Consider the following 23,582-nt stretch of genomic DNA (forward strand, 5'->3'; position numbering starts at 1 on the left):
CTACACTTCTTACTGACAAAACTATAGAAATATTAAGGCAGAATTATTTCAAAATTTGATATAAAATGCCCCAAATTTCAAAATTTAGAGGATACAGAGAAATTATCTTTCATTTTCAGAAAAAGAAAGAATATACAGTGTTGGCTGTTGCTGGGACACATATATAGAAATTTATAAATATACAATATATTGTTAAATTAATTTGTTAATTGTATTTAATATTGTAACCGTGCTTTGGCAACACATGCAAATGTCATGCCAATGAAGTCTGCTGACATGGAGAAAACAGAAAACTGAAATGGGTAAAACAGGCAGCGACACAGGCAGCTTCAAGAACAGGACCCGGTTACACAGTGCAATATGCCTCATCAAGTTAAATATATGGAAACAAAACTACTACAAATTCAAACCATGAAAAGCTATAAAAAAAAAATTGCTCTCTGCAGATTATGTTTTGATGTGTAATGTTAAAATTAGCACATAAAAGCTGCTTCTCTGAGAGAATACGGTAATTAGGGCTCATTTCGGTGCCCTTGCAGAGGACATTTTTTCATGTGACTGCAAACACAGTGTTGCTATGGTAACTGGAGGTTGTTCCCGCCATATGTTCCACGTTGGAAGGAAGTGTGCTGGATGCGCACGGTCCAGCGGAAACACACAAGTGAGGCTTCCCCAACCAACAAGGTCCAATGAGCTTTTTTTATACGATAGAGAAAACAAATAAAGGCACATTGCAGATTTATGAGGCAAACAGCTGCAGCATCAGCATCATTCTGCTCACAGCCCATGAAGTGGTTGAAATGACGACAAAAAAGATAATTCTTCTGTTTATTCTACACTTATGTTCCCCCCAGAATGGTTAAAACTGATCATCACTATTCAAGGTAAATCATGATAGACATGAAATCAGGAGTGCTATAATGAAACAAATGAATAAGTCATGAATAAAAATCAATCTGGGAATCGTATCTTCAGCAGCTCTTATGTTACCAAGCTGCAGACAAAACATAGAAAGAGGAAGAGCAGCGTGTGGGTGAGCAGTCAGGCGATGGTGGGTGAATAGAAACAAAGAGAGCAGCAGTTAATAGCAGCCTCTCGCAGGCTGAGATGACTGCCTGGAGACAGAGACTCTGCAGCAGCGTGAGGCAGGCAGGGAGGCAGGCAGGGAGGCAGGCAGGGAGGCGCTGCTGTATTTCAGACAGCCAGACGTGTCTCTGCTTCCAGCCAAATCCAACTCACAGCCTGTCTAAACAGCTTTCACAGTGCTGGAAGGAGAGCCACCGCCAGCCCCAGGGGAGAGGACGAAACTGGGCTGTACCGACACGCAAACCTAACACCACCTGTCTGTCCTATATAAACATATTCATCCCAAAAAAACAAGACATTTTAAGATGCTGGCAAATGAAGATTATCTGTTCTATCCTCAATTTTATGTCACCATTTTAGAGTGATAAGGAGCCAGCTGTGATCAGATGAAAACTGATGGAAAAAGAAGATGAAGGGAGTGATGAATGGAGGCAGACTGCTGGTTCCTGGTCTCTAAGCAGCTGTGTGATTAGCCTCGATGGATTTGCCGCTGCAGACTTGCTCCATCGTCTCTCGGCTGTCCAATACCTCTAAACCCTCTCTGTCTGGACACAACATGTCATCTGTCTTTTTCTTTGATTCCCTCGCTTTCCCCTCACCTCCCGCTCAATCTCTACAATCCATCATCTCTTTGTTATCTTCTCCTCATTTAGCAACCCCTTCCCTCTCGGCTGTTTCGGAGCGTTTAATATCAGGTTGATTTGTGATTTGCATTTGGGAAAATACAGAACCTACAGCCAGTCTGTCAGAAGAAAGCGAAAGGAACAACAGCAGCTTAGATGGGCATCGTCAGCACAACATGTGTTATATGACACTTCAGTGAATGCTGCATGAACTGTATCAGATAAAGCAGCTTTTATCATTGTCAATATGGCAATGGGGAGTAAATATTTTACTTTACTGTGTACTTTGACTGTTTGATAATCACGCAGGGCTAGGTGATATGGCTTATAAGCGATATCTTGGTTGTGTTAGGCTATGCCGCAATATATATTGTCATATACACATTTTCTCTAAAATAATTCTAAAACACTGATGATTTTATAGATTATGATGAATTGCCTCCATATTGGTGCTTTTTACAGAATATTAACAATGAGATCTTTGATAACTCTGCGCTGTAAAGTGAATTTGAACTTTTGCTCTCAAGGAGATGTTATAGATTACCAATGGCAAGTACAAATATCTTTAAGAAATCCTTTGTCTGTCAAGGTAATTAATGAAATTAGGATCTGGTAGACTAGGATACAGGATGTCATGTTTTTAAATTAACACAGTTATCATCAATTCTGGTGTATTGCAACAACCCTAAAAATGACATAGTAATAAAATACACAATAATGTAAACAGTCTGTGGAGAATAAGAACAAGGAGAATAGACATTAACAGACCAGCAGAGGGAGTGCCTGCGCTTCTATGGTCATGATGAATGACTGTCTGGATGTAAAGCATTACATCACAGGCACTGTACACCCTGTGAGACACCACAACTACCTATTTTCATTTTACAAGAGCCTCTCCAGTGTCTACACAGATGTGATGTGGTGAGCAGGGAGCAGCTTCTAGAGGCTCTGTAATGGGAAAAGAGCACAAAGCTGCTCTGTCCTCCGCAAATGATTCTTCAACCTCAGGAAATGAAATGCTTTGGAGAATCACTCTGCACCTTCGGCAGGTCGCATAAACAGGGTACCAGAGAGAAATGTGCTCATCTCAAAGAACAGATGTCTTGCAGTTTTTGACTCTCTTCTCCATCCATTCAGCAAAAACCTTCCCCTCTAAACTGTGTCCAGGGCCGGCTAAAGGCTCAGGCCATTCAGGCAGTTGCCTAGGGCGCCAACATCTGGTGGGCGCTGGCCACTCTAAAAAAAATAAATAACATAACATTTTAGAAATTCACACCCTTTCTCATCGTCTGCCTTGATTTATTAAATGAACAAAGAAAACACTTTGCTCCCCTGTCCCTCACAATTTTTCATCTGCCCTGGTCTGTGTGCACTGAGAGAGAGGACAGACAGCTCACACCATGACCCACGTCCACACTGGACTAGCAGCTGACTGACTGATGGACAGATGTCAAGTGGCAGATATCTATTTTCACATTTAATTACATAATGAAATGGTCCACACCTGCCCTAGGGGTGTGACGAGTAACTATTTAGTTGTTACAGACAGTTACATCGTAACCTCTGTCTGTGGTGCTGCTGCTTTTATTTTAGTAATGCACAAATCACAACTTAGAAATAATTTATAACCAGGCTAAGTATGAACGCACACACAGCTGCTCTCCAATCTACACCACTCTTTGAAGCATGTAAGCCCAAAAAGCAATTATGTGAACTGTGGTCTCTGTGTAACTCAGAATACACTGCTGTTATTATTATTATTATCATTATAATAATTATTATTATTGTTATAATTATAATTAAATGTTACTGATCCAATATAAGATTTAGTCAAATTAAATAAAGTTGACTTGTGCAGCTCCATATCAAGCAGTGAAACAAATTAAGCACCAACACATCCACATTACTAACAGGTAAAGATGGTTGGAAACATTTAACAATTTATTCCTTCTTCGATCAATTATGATTGTGTTTGAAATTTTAATCCACAAAAATAAAAACTTTGTTTTTGTCTTGAAACCATTGTGGTGACTCCAGTTTGCTGTCCATCTTTTCTACTGTAGAGCAGAGTTGGTGGTGATGAGGCAGTACTGGTCATGTAGTGGTGGTGGTGGTGTTGTGGGGCCCTAGAGCAGCTAGAGCCGGCCCTGCTGGTGCCCCTTTTGTCTAAGAAATCCACTCAGAGTTAAAAACAAAGAAACCACTGAGAAAACAAAAGAGTGTCGGACTAGGATAATCTCTTCAAGTAATACCTCATCTAGCCTAATCTGAGACACTGATTGCAAGCAGATGGCACATTAAACAACAACAGGGCAGGTCTGTGAGTCAGAGCACCGGTGAGGAGGGGGTTAAAATATCTCTCCATTTTGATGACGAGATCAGACGCTTGGTTCATTCAGATTATAGGAAAGACACAGGAGAGAGGGGCTGAGCGTCCCAACCCCCCATGAATTAGGGCTGCAACTAACGATTATTTTCATTATTGATTTTTTTGTCTACAGAATGTCAAAAAAAAGAGGAAAATACTCATCACAATTCTCAGAGCCCAAAGTAATGTCTTCAGATTGCTTCCTTTGTCCAACCAACAGTCCAAAACCCAAAGACTCTTAATTTACTACCATAAATGACAAAGAAAAGCAGAAAATACTCACATTTAAAGGAGCAATATGTACCATGTACATGTCCAAAAATGAGTACAGCAACAGCTGGGGCCATAGAAGCTATATTGAAGTGGTCGAAATCCTATTTAGTACATAGTCTGAGGTTGAAGCAACTTGATTCCTCCTATCCTCTCCTCTCCAGACTCAAGGAAGCCCAGACAGACTGCAGGAGCACAACATTACACCCTGACAATAACAAAGAGAGGACAAGTCCTACACTCTAAGATGATCAGCTGTGTAACTGTCAATTGTCCATCAAAGTAAACCTAAGCCTGATATCCTAAAAACAAAACCTCGTGCTCAGTAAATACACACTCTGGATTTAAGTGACTGCTTGTCTCACTGCCAGACTCTATTGACATACTGTTCAGTTTAACTGTTATAAACATCTAGTCCCTCTAAAAGATTATTAATGATTTTTTATGACTCATAAATAAACAATAACTCATTCAGTGAACATTCAGCATTAATTTGAACTCTAATTAATGTGAAACAGGCAAACAATAACACAAGTTACAACTGCAATAGAAAGTTTAAAGGAGGACACTCAGAGAAGTGAGTATTTCAACTCAGCATGTATCCTTAATCTCTGATGACGTTTTATGATTTATGACAGTAAATATATTACAGATCTCTCCTTTAGGCACATTTTTCTTTGAAAAATTATCAAGATGGCTTTGGCTAATCGACTGGACTCTCATTTTAGTTTTCATAAATAATGACAATAAAAAGAAATTAAAAAAAGTCCCTTGAGCATAAACACAATTTGGTCCATTACTGAACACTTAACACGTCCAGATCAGAGCCCTACAGTGCTGTAAAGTGTGAATGGTTTTTATACTGTAAGTGCTTCTGACAGGGAGTGAACTGAGGGAGTGAACTCAGTAAAAGCCTTATTAGTCATGGTTGGGATGGTGGGCACGGTGCCTCTGTTCCACACACCTGTAGCTACGACAGCTACACTGTAAAACACCAAGCAGGAATTTAGTGAAAACAACTTATTGTTTCTCATTTGCATAACATAAATACATACATTTAATTATTTTCAAGTTAAAGACATTTAAAATGTCTATTTTTTGTATTCTTTTGAGTCAAATTAATGCACTGCTGTGAGTTTACTCAACAGTTAAGCTTCAACAGTTTGAGAGTTAACATCCATACTGTCCAAAATAACATCCATACCACTGCAACTATTTTTTGTGCAATAATAGTCATATTCTAAAGCGTCATTGCATTATATTATTTAGGTTTTACCTGTTACTCAGCTCAGATGTTTGCCAGTGATGTTTGACAAAAAAGGCTTTCAATTCTATTCTATTCTTTTCTTAAACTCTCAAATTATGGTAGCTTTTTTTCTTGAGAAGCAATTATTCAACTCATGTTTTGTTAACTCATTTTAAGGCAGCAGGGGGACTTACATTTTTAATATGAACCAGCTTGAACTGATTTACAGTGTCGTAATTCAACAGTCCTACAATAAGAGTCTGTACTTTGCTGCTAATATTTTTATAAGTGTTCAGCCCTCTGAGGTCTGAAAAATGGCTGTATTGTGCTATAAATCATTCATTTCCACATCACAGACGGTGCATACACACTTGCACTCACTCCATTTCCCTCATCTCTTTCCTCTGCTTCTCCCCGGGTCCCTGCTCCCCTGTGCAGTAGTGTGTCTGAGATATAAATAAAACACAGCAAAGTGGAGCACTCTTGCTCCATCTCCCTCTTTCTCTCATCCACTGATATTTCTGAGTTATCTCCTTCTTCCACCCCCGCACAGCGTGTTCTATTTCAACACCGTCACCAGCTCCTGCTCCCAGCGCGGCAGTCGCGTCCTCCTTCACACGGAACAAAAACATCACCCCACCAGCCTCCCAGCGGCACCTACACACAGCACTCATTACCTAATTCTGGTTCCCACCGTCTCTCCTGAAGCACTATTATGTTTCATCCATCCAAACAGACTGTACTGTACTCTAGTTGAGGCACGCTGAAGCACATGTGCCAGCGCACATGCGCCAAATCTCTCATCCTTATTTTCATCACAAAAGAAAACAACAACAATGATGACGTGTTCAGTTGGTCATATTGGATCTTGCAGACCGAGAAGGGTTTAAGGCAGTATGCATAGAAAAGATAGATTAAGGGAAAGCAAAAATGCATCAAAATCCCTCATCTGACAACAGTTAATGACATCAAAAATGGCTGTAATATTACTCACAGGTGATTGGATCCTCCAAAATAAACCACCCTACACCCACAATGAAAATTTATGTTGCACAAGAGGCCAATTTGAAGCCATGAATAAATAAAGAACTGCATATAACAGCAGACCAGAAGCAGTTGGAGCTGCTCTTCAGACGCTCAGCTTTTGAATAAAGTGATTTTCCTGATCTGCTCGATCACACCTCTGAACATCTCCAGACTGAACACTGAGTACAGACGCAGGGAAAGTCAAACTCACATGTGTTCTTGAGAGGGACAGGGGGTCTGTCCTTGCTCCATGGACTCGTTGGCTCCCATCCTCGGCTACCTCTGCCCCCCCCTTCCCCCCCTGCCTGCTCCTGCTCTCCAGCCACCCTCCACATCCACCTGCTCCTCTTACAAAAACACCTTCTCCTTTCGCTCTGGTGCTTGCAGGTGGCGGCCGGCAGCCTGTGTCAGAGGAGGCGAGCACCAGCGGCTGAGCTTTCTGTGCTGCAGTGCAGAGGATGAGCTCGCATCAGGAGCAGAGCAGTGGATGATTCAGGGCTTCTGACTTTATGCACGGCATCCCTGAGCCTCTGCTCCTCTACGGACGGGGAATATTCCTGCTCCTCATCTGGTGGTAAAAATGATGCAACAGCAGGAGGAATCAGATCTCCAGGAGCGAAATGTCAAGAAAAGAATAATCCAAAACAAACAGGATGGAATAATAATCCTGCTTTCTTGCCGTCTTGCATGTGACTGTCTGAGGTACCTCCTCTCTGTTTGCTTGCTGATATCGCTGAGCTGTGTTGCTGCTCTGGCTGCCTCCTCCCCCCTCTCTCCTCCACTCTCTCCCCTGACTCCAGCCTCCTGTGCCTTTAAAAAGACAAGCAGCTTTTTCTCGCGACTATGCAGGGGAGCCAAACAATAGAAAACCCCCAATACCACACCGATCCATGCTGATTAACAGACGTCTTCCCTTTCACTCTGTCAGTCCTCTTGGTCCTCCCTCCGACAGTAACCGTACCTCTACACCCTGTCTTTCTCCTGCCTAGATCCCCCCCACTCACACCCAGTGAGTTGCATGGTGAAAATGTAATTTTTCTGCCTCCTTTTCACACAATGGAAGCTTCCAGCGCTCAGCGTGGCCAACCAGAGTGAATCCTGAGGTAAACAAAAGACTCTGAGCAACTATGTGTGGGTATTATTCTACTCCGACTCTATTATATGCTCTTTCATTCAAGACACTCCAGCAACTCTGCACCAGCAGACACGAACAAAATAGGCATCATGAGAGTTCAAAAAAAGAGACAAAAATAAAACTTATAGAGACGTAATGATACAGTTTTTTTTTTCAGTTCCAATCCCATGAATTTGGATATCTGCCAATATTGACACTGTATCAATAGTAGCAGTAGTAGTAATGATAATAATGATAATAACTGTATCTTTATAGCACCTTTTAAAAACAAAGATTTACAAAAAATGAGCAGGCATGTTAGTACAAAATTTTCATTTAAAACCATATTGGGAAACTCTTATCAAAGAGTGAAACTATGTTTTTTATAGAAATAAACTGTTTTCCTTTAATCAGATGAAACAGAATTGTCAAAGGAGTTTTTAATTGCTCTTATTATTAATTTATTCATTTATCTCCTTTCTTATCATACACTGTTACCTTGTTTTAGCCCTGTGTTCTTTATTTATTGCTATCTCCAAGCTTTCTTGATGATTTTAATTGTCTATTTTATTGTATGCCTGTGCTTTGGTGGGCTGACTTTAAATGAGGGTTCTCCCTCAATGCATTTTCCAAGGATTTAAATAAATAAATGATGATAGTAATGTTGAAAGATTTTTTCAGCGTCCAGTGAGAAGAGAAATAGGAAACATTGACACCAATTATCAGACTCAAAATGGCAAAAGATATTTAGCATCTTAATCCAAAGGTGTCACTCTTTGCTAAATATGCAGGGACATATGCTTCCTGACATACGAGTGTCCACATTTCTAAATGAATAATGTCTCCGTGCTGATTCCCTGGGCAGCAGGCTGGGGTGGTGATCTAATTTACTGGCACTCTCATCAAACCTTGAATTGCATCAAAGACCAGGAGAGCAATAATGACATTCTGCCCATGCAGTCACATCTTCCAGTTTCTCTTTACTTTCAGACAGACGTTTGTGACAGAGGTGGACAATCTGTCCTGTGGGATGGAAATAAGAGCAGGAACCGGTTCTACAAATTTCCCATTGATTGTCGAGGAGCAATGGGAAGGAGAGGCGTTGGAAATGTGAGAAGAACAAATCTTTTGTGCACTCATGGGAAAGTGGGGAAATGAGGACTCACTACAATAGCAGCTCCAGCCTGCAGCAGTTGTAGTCACACAAACTCGCTGTGCGCAGGTTTCAAGTGTCGCACCTCTGCCTGCGTGGACTAAAAAGACTGAATGATACCCAGTGTTCATGTTCAACGCCACATTTGAAAGGGGAGTGTTTGCATGTAAACATGAAGTCCATTAACTGATGTTCACAAAGAATATTGATGCGATTCTGGTCTCGGATGAGCCTGCTGGTCGATGTTTCACAGCCCGAGGGGAAAAGTAAAAATGCTGCCCACTCACAACTCCCAACATAGACCCCTGCTAAAGCAAAAATATTGATCCATCTAGACCCTCATACCAGTTCAAAGATGTATGTAGGGCACAGCATGTATATGAGAAATACAAGTTCCTATGGTATTGAGTCACTGACATAAACATCCTCTCTGTGCTGCTACTTTAAGAGTCTGGCCTTCTGCAGCTTCGACTGCAAACTGAAGAAAATGAAGAGATAAAAAATTCAACAAACTCAGCCACTGGAACACATGGCTGTGGCAGTTTTTTCTGAAAGATTCATAGAGCGCTCAAGAGAAAACAAGGTCACTACATTCACATGCAAGTCGAGGTTTGAATGTAATAGTGAGTGTTTCTATAGAGACCGTGATGGTGCAAAACAATCTGAGGTTTCATGGGCGTGGGGTGAAGCTTGGTAGCAAGGTTAGAAAAACATTTTTTACTTGAGAAAGTGGCAGTAGGAAAAGATAACCCCTATGTAGATGTGAAAGTTCATATGGAATAGAGTCTGAGTAATTTATCATATCATGTTACTTTTCTCCTCCCAGCCTCTTTAGCAAGACATTTAGAAAATGCAAAGCCATTATCAGAAAGGCGAAGCTCTATAGCTCTCAATGCCTATCACATCTGTTGCAAAGAAATATAATATATGAGAACTGATTACACACATTTGTTTTTCTGAAATCTTTTGTATCCTATATTCTCAACACATAATCTAAAAGAGGACATACATGTGTCTGATACAGTTTGAAATAAGAGGAAAAGCCCTGAACCCTCAGGATTTCAGTTTTACCTGTGATAACTGCCGATGCTCTATTGCTGAATTTGATGCACCGTGTAGAAAAGACATTTTGCATTCCCTGACATACTTTCATCTGGAAAGCCTGTTGTTGTTGTTTTTATTTGGTTGTGCAAATTCTAGCTGGAGATGTTGACAGCCTGTCACCAAAACATGATGACAGTCTTTGAGAAAGCTGAAAGGAAATTTGCATAGTACTGGCATGTCAGTTTCAAGTTAAAACGTGTGGCTTAATCACGAGTACAATCTCAAATATTGCCACAGGCTCAAGTTAAATAAAGGGTGGCGCTTAAGCTGGTACGGAAAAACCAAAGATTACTCAAAACACCCTAAACACAGACCTGGGTAAAGACAGGTGCTGTCAATTACAGGTGATAACAAAATAGCAAATTATATAGCCATAACATATATAACAGTCAGAACTGCATATACCCACTTCTAAATCCCTTCTAATGCACATAATTTGTAGTGTGCTGCTGACATTTTTTTTCCCAGGGCAGCAAAGGCCTGGCCCACCCTACTCTGACTGACAAGTATTTTTTTGTCTTCACTGATTGGCTTGGTTATATTTAGGCATGAGAAGTGATGACTGGTTAGGGCGAGAGTAAGAATATCAGGTTAAGTCTATTAATATTACATAAAATATCAACCTAAAATGCTAAATAACTAAACTGATATTTTGCCTGATAAATATACAAATTTCTGACTTGAGACACCATGTTTGCCAAATCTTGAATATGTATTTAATTCATGCGTTAGGCCAGTGTAGGACCAGTAATATTTGCAAACTGGCCCTTCACAAATAATGTTATTATACACACTAGCCAACATTATCTGTTGCAAATCAGCTGTTCCAGCAGTCAGTTTACAAAAGAAACTACTGACTTTTGAGAAAACAGGGTGAGAAAACAGTCATGTGTGGAAGGAGTAAGGAATAGTTCATTCAAAATGCATAATTAGGCAGTCGTCTCAACCAAACATTAATCATTGTAAAATCTGCACCTCTTCTGTGGCTGATGTTAATTTCATTATGATCTTTAATCCCTGAATTCAAGCAGCACAATGTGCAAATTCTACTGAGCCATTTTTGGGTGAACTAAATATGTTGTCTTACATGTCACAGTTTATTAAAAAAAGGGTGTTTATCCTTGACAGGATGGGCCATTTAAAAAAAAAAATCTAGAGCATAAATTCTAAGTATATCCACTTCTCCAAACACAACTGATTATGACTGTATAGCTGAGCAGAACTGAAGGATTCATGGAAAATGCAGTATGAAGACATGGAGCTTCTGATGAGTACAACAGCTAATAACAAAAAATATATGTCAAAAAGTCCTGAAGCTAAACTGAAAATGTATGTCTATTTCTGTAAATCCAAAAATGTTATAAGTAGAATATAGACTTTGCGGTAAAAAATGACATTGATGACTGATGACACGGTTATGGAAAAGTGGGCCGCCAACTCCAACTATAGTAACAAAGCAGCTCTTCAAGTGACAATCAGCTCAAAGAAGTGTTTTGGGGAATCCTAGTTTTAGATATTTGTGATATTTGTGATACTGTATAGTGTATTTGGATCCTCACTGCTGCCCTGCCCCTCTGATCATCCTGTTGAATGGCTGCTGATGAGGCAGGATAGGAGCCTGGAGCGTTGTCTCTCATATGCCAAGAAAAGACTGCATTGCCCCCATAAACAATCACTCGTGGGATTAATTTCCTGAGGCTGTGTCTACAAAACATCCACTCTGAGACCTCATCTTCTTACAGCATATTTTGGGGCTCAGTAGCATTCCAACTGGTTGTATCATGAAAGTAAATGACAAAAGCAATCAGTGCAGTAATCAGGCCCCTTGAATGGTAAACCTCAAAAAGAGAGATCCAGCAAAACAAAGACTTAGATACCCATCAACACATTATCTCAATTGCAGACATGTGTTGTGGTCACTCGGGCTGTCGTAATAACCAACATTTTGAAATACCGTTCTATTGACAAGCCAACCACAGGGGAGGGCAAGAACTGCTATGTTCATTTGTTTTTCCTCTTTTCAAAAGGCTATGACCTTCTTTCTGTGAGCAGTTTGCATGTTCTCCCCATGCCTGCATGGGTGCTCCTGTTTCACCCACCATCAAAAACATGTCAAAAACTGGAGTTGGTCCCCGGGTGCTGCACAGCGGCTGCCGACTCTCTTTAAACAAGGAGGGGTTAAATACAGAGACACATACAGAGTTAAATGAATGAATCAAACTTCAAAATATTGCATTACATATTATTAACAAGCAAATTCAAGGGACAGTAACACTTAAAGCTCAATGACACATCAATACTGGCTGTCTGAGACTCAACTTCATGCTTGAAAGTTGTAGGTTTTGCCATGTTTTATGTTTTTTTGGTGTTTCTTTCATAGGTTAACCTGTTGAAATCAGAATTAGCATGCTGCACGGCCCCAGGCTGGGATGATGATGGACTAATGTTATAATGTTGAGGGTCAATGAAGAGAAACTGTACATTATGTCTCAGCTGAAGCCAACCAAATAATGAGAGTGGTCAGTTGGACGCTCTTTCATGTTGCGTTTTGGGAAAGTTTATACTGCGCCATTGCTGTATTGTTGTACAGAAGCCAGCTGGTCCTGCTCTGTTGTTCTCATCACCGGTGTGTGCATTATGGCTGTATGGAAAATTATTTTATGCCACTTGATGTGCGAAAAAGAGATGATCATACTGCAACGTTGTGTAACTAATGTATGACAGGCGCACACCATAAAGCTGCCTGTCAGTCACTGAGGTGAGATCTAAAGATCAGACTACACTTAGCGTTGTGCACCAATAATAATACTGCACTAATACTGCATACCTTGATTATGAGCCAAACAAAATGAGTGCAGGGGAAATTCTGACACACATACAGGTAAATGAGGAGGGTTAGCCTCTAAAATATTGTAGCCTGTGAAATGCAGTGTTTTCTGTCTGGATTTCTCTGCAGTCTCAAAGAGAAGAAAGAGAATTATTACAAAAATCAGGAATTAAGTAGGCAGGGGAGGAGCTGATTTGTTTGGGGTTTTTCGGGGGAATCCTGAAAAACAACAGACTTTGTAGCTGCCAGGGATTGCCTTCATCACTCAAAGCGTGAGTAAAAAAAATATGAGTGGGAGTCACTGAAAGATTAATTATTTTGAATAATTATTTATTCAAGAAAGGAAGCCGGCCTTGTTTTGTTTTTCCCCACAGGAGGATTTAATTATTACTCATGCACGTCTCTGTGAATCAGTCAGGAAAAAGGCACATAAAATACGTTTGGTGTTTTTGGATGACTAACAGTTTGACATGACACAGGCCGATTTAATTGTCTAGCACCTCAGAGAGAGTTGCTTTGTCCTGCAGGAATTGCTAAATCATCACTTTATTACCAATAAAAATTGTACGTTTTAGTCTTTGCTTTGCATTTATCCGTCAAACTGATGTAGGAGATTGAAAGTATATGAAGTATAATAGTTCATACCTGCAGATATGTTGGCATAGTAGTGCATCTATGTGTCTGCAGACAGATGCACTACTATCCTCTCAGATATCATAAATAATATAACAAACCTACATTACTCCAGCATTCTCGAAATTCCGGTCTTCTCTGAGCAAAGGAGGTGTTCGGAAAGCCACAATCAAATATGCATAATTCTGCACAGACAATAAAAATACTTTTTTTCAATTAAACACTGATGCATAGTGAGACACATGAGAGCTAGGGTTATTTTCATATACCTGCAGCACTCAGACAGCAGAGTGCAGACACAGGCTGCCTGTCCAACATGAACACTGGTGTCTGCGAGGGGAAAACACCCTCTGCTGGCTGTAAACAACAGTGCACTGTGAAAGTGGCTGAGTCATTCCCTCTTATAAAGTTAAGTCTATGAAATAAATTGCAAAGCCAAGCAGGACTGCAGAGGAATGTTAAGTATTATCAGCGGGGAAGCTGTGCTGAGGGCAAAATAATGAGGAGTGTTTAAATGAAATCAGCATCAGTTTTATGAATGAAAATCATTGTGTTCGCGCCGGGAGTAGGGTGTCACACACACACAGCTCAAACAGTAAGAAATCAACTATAACATGCCAAGTGGTTATGATGGGGCCAGCTGTGCTAATTATGAAAAAGTGTGGCGTGTAAGTGCTCTACTTTCTCCTGTAATGTTTAAAAGAAGCATACAAGCATTTCACCCTGATGATTTTACTTTATACGTCATTAACAAGCCACAATTACACAGTAGCCTATACATTTGAGTTTCCATGACTACTAAGTTCATTCAGCAGCTATTTCCTGTCAGTTCATGTGGTAGACATGCATACAAAATGCTAATCTGTAATTTCATGAGGTTGTAAGATGGGTTGCTGAAACAGCAGATGAGACAGTTGCTCTGGATTTCACTCATGCTGTATGTGATGTGTCTGTATTCAGTGAGGTTAATTCCTTATAGGAATAGTTAAACAATTTAGGATATATGCTTATTTGCCAAGAGTTAGATGAGAAGGATGTTGCAGCTGTTTAAGGTGGTCATACAGTGTACAATTTTAGAAATGTTGTGGTGTAATTGTAACTCATACTGAACAAGTCATTTGTCTGTGATGTAAAGCCAAAGCTTGAGACTTATGTGCTCACACTGCATGGTCCAATTGTCAAGCCAGGGCCTGAGTGCTCACAACACTGTGTATTTGAAAAATAAAATAAAATGGCCCACTTGCCCCTGCTGACCGTTTTGCCTCCTGACAACTGCCAGTAAAGATTTGTTTGAAAACTCTGCGGCAGGTAGAAGTTTGTTTGCTGGCAGTAATGCTGAAGCTGATTTATAGTTGCAGCGAGGAAGAAACATGCTGGATTGATCGTCTGTGCCATCCTGTATGCCTGAGCAAAAAAGGCAGCGGCATGTTTGGACCATATGGACTTGCAGGTGGCCTGGAAGACGTGGACAGTATGGCTTGTCCATTTTGCAGAGAAAATTGGGGCCTGCTACTGTCCATATTTTCTGTCCACATGACTTGTCGTGACGCCACGACAATTGCAGCCACAGTGAGAAAGAAGGCACTGACACTGAAAAATCAACTTGTAGCTCTGCTTCAACTGTGCAAGAACCTGAAACAGCCACTCAAAAAATTTTAGCATATCAGAAATTAATCCAATCATCAGATGGCTGTTTGGGAGCAGCTGCTCAGTCCTCAAACGATAGCAAACAAAGCTGAAATTTTGTTAGACTGTAAAACGAGTCGTGCAACTCAAAAAATGTAATATCACAGCAATCACAATGCTAATTTCTATTAGCGCAACAACAGACTTCTTGTTATGTTTTCTCCTGTCATAGGCTACATTTTATAAAGTCTGAAAACAGAGCCGAGAGGCAGTATAGAAGTCTAGTTTTCTCTCAGACCAATTGAATTGCCTTATAATTTAAAGTTATTATGAAACTTTTGCCAGAAATGATGTCAAAAATAATCTGCCTACCCCAGCTTTGAGTTAGAATAAGGAAACAGCTTGGATAACTACATTTGAAGTTGTGTCTCTCTCTATTCAGAAGGTCAGAGAATCAACATCTACAAAGTAATTAGTGCACCAGATGACGATTTAATGCCGTAATTTGACCTGAACTGGGTTTGAAAGGATAAGGACAGGACTACTTTTCGTCAAGTAGGCTAAAGGGACGATAGTGACAGCACTGGACAAATCTACTGTATGGTCTTAAAAAAAGAAAAAAAGCAGAGCAGAGGCACGGAAATAAAACTGGCACACATTCACATTTTTAACACAGCAAATGATGAGTGTTTCATGATGAATTAAGCTGAAATGACCTGATGAACAGCTTCATACCTTATAGGGAGGTGGTGGGATGCAGAAGCAGGGTCCTCACGCTGGTGAGCAGAAGGTAGAGGAGGGGAGGCAGGGGCTGGAGGAGGAGGAAAGTGGGGAAATGCAGGTGGGGTTGGTAGAGCTTCAAGTGTGTGCCTCTCCGGGGGTGTGGGAGGAGGAGTGGGAAACTCAGCAGTGTCGTTGAGGTGAGGAGGGAAGGCGGGCTGGATGTGATATTCAGATGTAGGAGGTGGGGGAGAGGCAGGGGCACAGTCACCTCTCTCTGCCTGCTCAGCGTGGGAGGGCCTGCAGGGGAGGGAACACAGACCATCAACAGACAGACCGAAACAAGAAGGCCAAGTACGGAAACACTCCACCATCCTCTGAACGAATGAACCCTGATGAGAACTTACCTCAAGGCAGAGAAAGACGGAGCGTTCTCCTCTCTGCCGTCACCTAAACCTAGCAATGACTTGAAAAATAAAAGGCTCACTACAACCATCCTAAGAACGCTTTGTTATTTAAATTACACAAAACTGAAAATCCTCCCCTGACATGACTGTCCATGTTTCCCTTGCTTGCACCACTCGCCCTCTGCAGTGAAGTAGCATGTCTGAGGGTGTCTGGCTCTGTCATCACGGGCCACCTGGTGGAGTGGATTTGGCCCTGATCCAGGCCCGTCTTTATCAGGAGTGGTAGGCTCTCTAATCTGACAGGCAACGCGATGGACGCCCGTGCAGCTGTTCCCCACTTGGGGCATGCCTCCTCTTTAGCTCTAAAAATACCCCAGCAGCCTCTTCTGCTTCACAATACCTCCATCAACTGAAGCACATCTACAGATAGGACGACCACATCCCAGGGTTTCAAAGTGTTTCAAATATTTGCATGGGACAGTGTGAGAGTAGGGTTGTCACAGTTTCAATATTAAAGATAGTATCAGTCGGGTCCCGGTGGAATTGTTGGACATTTCCTCTCCATGCAACCATGCTGAATCAATTACAGACTTCTGTACATTCATAATGGAATGAAAGGAACCAGAGTGGTGTTAGATATAAACATTAACTTGCTACGCCCTTAAGAAAAGCATACGCCCTCATTAAATGTTATTAAGTTCTGACTTTACTGGAGAGAGCGATGGAGAATAACAGAGCTCAGTTTCAGTCTGAAATGAGCTGGAAGAGACGTTTGGAAAGAGCAGCTCGGCAGACAAGTTGACTGGATGCTTGAGTACTAAGGTGACCAGGTGCCCTACTTAACGTTGGGCTGCACAACCTTTTATCCCTTGTCCCACGTACCACATATTAAGACTAGAGCTGCATGGCTGATGGGAAACTCGGTATCTTTGGGTTGTTGACAAAACAAAACATTTCAAGATTGTAATACACTATATAGACCTCTTTGGTCAAAGGTTCTTTGTGCCATACACTCTCAGAAATAAAGCTGCCAACTAGAACCATAAAGGGATCTTTGGCCTGTCCCCATAGGAGAACCCTTTTTCTACAAAGAACCCCCCTTATATGGGGTTATGGTTTCACCCAGAACCCTCACAAGGGTTTCTATCTAGAATCTTTCCGCCTCGTAAGGGTGTTAACAAGAACCCACCCAGGGGGATTCTGCCGTGAACCTTTTTATATTCTGGCATATATTGTACAACATAAATGCTGATACAGATATTGACTGATATAGATGTGACAGGCATATATCTGACCAATAAGTCGACTGATATATCGGTCAGGCTCTAAATTCCACATGTGAATTTTTATTTGCTCCCATCCCTCTCATTACAAGCCCTCGGTCGGTGACTAACACCAGCCGGCCGGAGCTATACATATGTCAGCATCTGTGGCCAACTTGGCACATGCAGCCTGGAAATAGAAACGACCGAGTCACAACACAGTCTGAGCAAACTGTCATGAGACTCGCTGCTGCCTCCAAAGATGGACAAAAACTGCTATGTATGAAGCAGATAGAAAAATATTAAGCTTATAGAGAGGAGACAAATCATCAGATTATTAGTTTAAACCTGAACACTGGGGGAGTGTGTGTGGAGTATGTACTGGTTCAGTGGCTTTTATGTGGAGATGATGTCAGCTGATCCACTCAGGTCAACAGCTGGAGCTTTCCAACTTGGCCCCTTTTCAAGATATGATGTGTATGAACGAGCTCCATCACCATAACAGGATGAATGCAACAAGTCAGAGAGAGCACATGTGCTATTTTTCAGTAACACACGTCTTCACGTCAGCGTAGTTTTACTGTTGGTATTAACACCTGGACGCTGTCCAACACAGTTTTTTATTGTTGGTAATTCAGCAGCGTGCAGGGCGTTACTCAGGGGCACCTCGTAAGCAGGTCTTGAGAAATCCAGAATCCAGATTTTACAGTGTCAGTCCAGGGATATATAGCAGTAATTTTCAGCTCAGATAACAAAACCTGAAGCCTAATTTCTAAAACAAACTTTAGGATCAGCCATGTATAAGTAGTCATTTAGAAAACGTTGACATGGAAATGATCTCATCTCTTAGCAAAGTCTAGACTCGATGTAAGTGATTTTCCTGCTGGGTGTGTTGTGGTATTGCAGTTTGGGGAGAAGAGAACCATTTTCATGTGTTTTATTTACACTTTGTTGCTCTTTTTATGATAATCACTTGGTGTTGCATTTGTTGTATGACGGGTGCTATATAAATAAAGTCTGATAGACTGATTTATATGTGACCAAGCCTGTTGTGAAGTTTGCATTAGCTTTTGTGATGGGAATTATCAATTAAATGTATGAGGAATTAATTGCGGCACACTACTAACATACATGTTTAGCGGTTTGCCACTATTCAGTCCACTGAAATAATATGTGTTACCTGGCTTAAGTTTGCCACTGCTGTGATCTTGTATTCCTAGAAGTTTGCTTCTCTCTTTTGGTCAATGGCTACTTCTGACTGACCCTCATTTGTGTGAGCATTATCTATATAATAGCCTATAATAGCCTCAGCTAAAGAGAAATTGCTGATTGTAAGAAGTGTCAATTTACCCTTCATTAACAACTGAGCAAGCTTGATGCCGACAGGAACCTCTATCAACTTTCTCCTTTCCTGTTTCCTGTACTTAAATATGCTGTGTGCTCATTTCATCTGTTGGAAAGGAAAAAGCTTAACTTGCTAGCAAACGAATGATGTAGATTAACTGACTAGTTAGCTAGCATTGTGCTATCATTAACTATCAAATGTAGCTAGCTAGCTAACGATTGATGTAGCAGCTAGTTACCTAGTGTTTTCTTCTAACTAGCTATAGCTAGTTTGCTAGCATTCTGCTAAGTTTAGTTTAGTAATCCCTTCATGTCTCTGCTGCAGTGAGAATGAAATTTTCCCGCAAGGATAAATAAGGAGCTACCAAACTACCTAGCTAACTTAAGATGTGACTATATTTCATTTTTACAGGGGCCCCATCAACATCCTTTGGAGCCCTGGTCAGCTTTCTCTTTTCCTTTTTCCTGTACTTCAATATGTTATGTGCTCTATAACATGCGCCTATATTTGGGATGGGTCAACTGTAAGTTAACGTGAGACTTAAAGATCAAAGGTGACCAAGTTACAAATAGGTTGCTAAGAATCTGTATGAGCCAGTTTTTTTATGTTCAGTGTCTTTTATGAATTGAACATAAGCACATAATTAGAAATGATCCTAAGACCAAGTTCAAGTATAAATCAAGTAAAAAGATTTTCACAAATAAGACCCCTGATTCTTTAACCTCCACTTTTATGACTGTACTATATTCACGCCACACACACACACACACACACACACACACACACACACACACACACACACACACACACACACACTTAGTGTAATCTACGGGAAACAGCTGGACACAAAAGACAGAAAGTCCAGGCAGGGTGTTTAATGATAAACAGAGAGTCGTAAACAAAACCAGCTGAAAGAACTGAGTTTTTGTAAATGCTGTAATGATGGGAGGACCATTTCTGTCCTGCAGCCAGCAGCAAGCTCATACTGTCCTCACACACACACACACACACACACACACACACACACACACACACACACAAACACACGCACACATACACACACACACACACACTCTCTGCACATTCAACATATAATACTGTATATATTTCAAACATATACTTCATAAATAATCCAGCGATTCTCTTCTGCCAATACTGAGATTAAATTATTATTTAAAGACTGTGGTTGAATAAATGACATGAGATTATCCTCTTCACTTGCGCCAGAAAAGTCATATGAACCTACAATCACCATGGCAACTAGTCTATTTACAGTACAATGTGGGCTATAGCACATCCTGCTTCCTTTTTACTCCGAAAAAGATGGATGAGAAACATACGAAGCTGAAGACTTACAGGCATTTCTGAAGTGTTTCATAAGTATGAGTATATATTTATAAAAGATTGTAGGGCTGCAACTGATGATTATTTTCACTGTCAATTAATTGGTCAGTGATTTTCTCGATTAACTGATTAGTTGTTTGAACTATAAAATGTCAGAAAATGGTGAAAAATTTTGATCAGTGTTCCTAAAAGCCCAAGATGACGTCCGCAAATGTCTTGTTTTGTCCACAACCCAAAGATAAATAAAATAAATCAGAGAATTTTGCCTTTTTTCTTGTGAAAAATAAAAGGGTGGATATTTCATACCACGGTTGATGGGGACAATAAACATCTAAATAATAATCAATAAAAACAGAAAGATGCTGTGCTGCTGCAGGAGGAGTGCTGATTAAGATTACAGCATGCATGGGAATAAATTACAAAATAACAATGTATTTTAATAGACATTATTTCACTCATTATTGAGAATCGGGATGAAACTATTTTGAGGGTTCTTGACTATTAAACCTTGTAACAGGCCAGTCTCGTAGTGATTAAATTTTCTGTTAACGGTAGATGTCAGATGGCAGAGCTGATGCCTTACAGAGTTGACAAAATGTAAAAAAAATATTGTTAGTTTTAGATTTTGAAGGCTTTTAACACATTTTTAATTGTTTGAAGTTGTGAATTCTTGTCTGGGACAAGGATATTTTCTGGCACAGAGGAAGTTTAGAAATTTAGAAGATTAAAGCAGACCAAAACATACCATAAATTATATATATCTCATATGTATAAATCCATAAAGAATAGGGTTTCACCAAAAATCAGAGCTAGAGTGTTGGCATTGATACTTTTTAAGGTTTCTGTGGTAGGTCATGAGTTGTCCCAGCTCTCAAGAATGGCTGAATCATATTTTAGTTTTTTTGATTAAAAATTACTGCTGGGGACAATACATTCATCCCTGGATATTGTTAAGGACATGTCCCTACCATCCCTACTCATTTCTACAGCCTTGTTCATGGTCATTTTAAAAGGCTGCCATGCCAACACAGACAGTAGTTAATCATTAGTTTTACTACTGAGATGTCTCGCCAACCGTCAATCAGGCAGCCTCCACATCAAGTCGGGGAGGGGAGCACAACATGCTCTAACCTGTAACATTTTTTGAAGTACAACATTTCGCAACTTTGCTCCTTCTTTTCCGCCTTCTGTCCCTTCGTCTCTCTATTTGTCCCTCCCCTCCGCCCATCTGGTGAGGTCATCAGAGGCAGAACGTAATTAGCACTAGTTACCTACTGACCATCTGCTGCATCCACCTGGACGGAGGGACTTAAAACACAAACACCTACTCCAGACGCACACACACGCAAACAGAAGGAAATAGGGCAGCTGCTTCTTGTCAACTCACCCAGATTTCAGCCACGGACGAGTCCATCACACAACTTCAGGTTTAACTACAGTAACTGATGGAAACTCCACCAGAGTCAGTAAGCGTACGTCCCGGCAGTCCTTCCCTCTGTCTCTGTCTGTGCCTCTGACACACACTCACGCCGCAGCACATGCTCGAGTGTTTCTCTGAACTCTCTCTGGCTTTTGTTCCACTCTGTCTGGTCTGTGCAAATGACTTCAGAGGGGCTGAGTGCCTGCCCAAATTCCTCCCACTACAGGCTTCACTTCACAAAGCCGCACAGACGGAGCAGGACTGACAGCTAGGACAGCCTCTGGGGGGCGGGGAAAAAAAACACATGTACACACACACACACACACACACACACACACACACATCATCGACCATGCAGTCCCATTTCTGTCACTGCTGCCACATGTATGCATGTGTAACTTTATATATTGACGAAACGTATAGTGGAAATAGCACTCTCCTTCTCTGAACAAACCTTTATGTCTGCAGCAGCAGTGATGGGACAAGTGTTGTGACTGACAGGCGGCAAGTGCTACTCTGGCATGCGGGATGGCTCCTGGGCCTGCAGCAAACGGCAGGAGAGAGCGACAAATACGAGAACTAACTGAGGAAGAGCTGAAGCTGAGTGAGGGGGAATCATCATCAGCAGAAATAATTTCATTTAATTAAAATGTCCCAAATGATATTCAATGTGGAATTCAGTGTTTCAGTGTTTTTTTTACTTGCCTGAGGCCTACTTGCCCAAAGTCAGCTTTTACTTGCCCCTACACAAATTGGCTTACTTATAGTGTTTTGTTGTTATCTAATAACAAGAAAGACTAAATTTAATTATTATGTTTAATTTAGGGCTGCAATATCTAGTGAAAAATGTCCATCCCAGTTTTTTTTCAAAGTCCAAGGTAATGTCTTTAAAGCTCCTACAAGGAGTTTTGAATGCTGATGCCTTTGCTGACTCACATAAGTAAACAAGACCATCTGTGAGAAGATCGGCTATTTCTATGTAGTTATTCTTAATGCCTGACATGAGGTTGGATACCATGGAGGCTTATTGCATTCTCTTGCAAAAAATAGGGTCTGGTTTTCTGAATTCTTGAGATCATTTTTCATGTAGAGGAAAAAATCGTCTTTAAGAATTCAGATTCATCCATTCATAAAACCAGACCTGATTTTTTTTTCCATGAAAAATAATCCCATAAATGCAGAAACCCAGAGCCTGTTTTTAACATGAGAAATTATCTAATAAATCCAGAAAAATAGAGCCATTTTTCACATCAATTACCTCATGAATTCAGAAAAACAGAACTGTTTTGTTTTGTTACATGCAAAAGCATGCCATGTATGCATAAAAACAGAAGTTTTTTTTTTTTAATTATCTTATAAATTCAGAAAAACTGAGCTTTTTTTCCTCATTTGAAAGCAATAAGCCTTCAGAGGATTCTCAGTGAAATCAGATGCTGTGATTTACGGCATGCAGACCAGAAGAGGAGCCTACGTTTACATTTTCCCAGGCAAATTTATGTTAGCCAGTTAAAAATAACAAGGAGATTTTTCTTTAGATAATTATATTATAATTAAACACACAAGGCTTTTGTCCATAGGGGCCTCCAAAATCAACACAATATGAACATTCCTTGTAATAAATGTCTTTTTTTTTCAGTCCAAGAACCAATGATATTCAGTTTAATATGATCATAGATAGAAAAACTACCACTACTACTACTACTTTATTATTTGCCTTAAATCATATTACCATCACATAATAAATCCTGAAAAAACACAACTATCTCAACACAAACCTAAATACACAATGAACACTGTGGTGACATATTAAGTTTTTCAGTATAATAATAACTTGCATGGAAAGTTCATGTAGCTAGAGCTGTTAAAATGCTTAAATAAACACTGAATGCTCACATGGAGGTGGAACTAAACAACACACTGGTTTACTGTGCGTATTTAACTGAGTCAGGAGTTTTGACAACATAAAAGGTTCACTGCTGTCACATCAACTATCACAAATCTTCGTTTG

The 23,582-nt window shown here is 40.4% G+C and overlaps 1 protein-coding gene across 14 annotated transcripts in view; it reads right to left on the reverse strand.

Annotated features, from left to right (window-relative positions):
* tacc2 (transforming, acidic coiled-coil containing protein 2) overlaps positions 1 to 23,582 on the reverse strand; it is an 80,501-nt gene that overhangs the window by 26,441 nt on the left and 30,478 nt on the right. For 13 of the 14 annotated variants that reach the window (XM_084736410.1, XM_084736398.1, XM_084736404.1 and 10 more), the window contains one exon: positions 15,812 to 16,096. The exons of the other annotated variant lie outside the window; for it this stretch is intronic. In XM_084736410.1, the coding sequence (XP_084592536.1) occupies positions 15,812 to 16,096 (285 nt within the window). The remainder of the gene's footprint in view (positions 1 to 15,811; positions 16,097 to 23,582) is intronic. 14 annotated transcript variants of the gene reach the window in all.

The sequence above is a fragment of the Lutjanus erythropterus genome, chromosome 14, assembly GCF_056507025.1.
Source record: "Lutjanus erythropterus isolate fLutEry1 chromosome 14, fLutEry1.hap2, whole genome shotgun sequence".
Lineage (NCBI taxonomy): Eukaryota > Metazoa > Chordata > Actinopteri > Lutjaniformes > Lutjanidae > Lutjanus > Lutjanus erythropterus.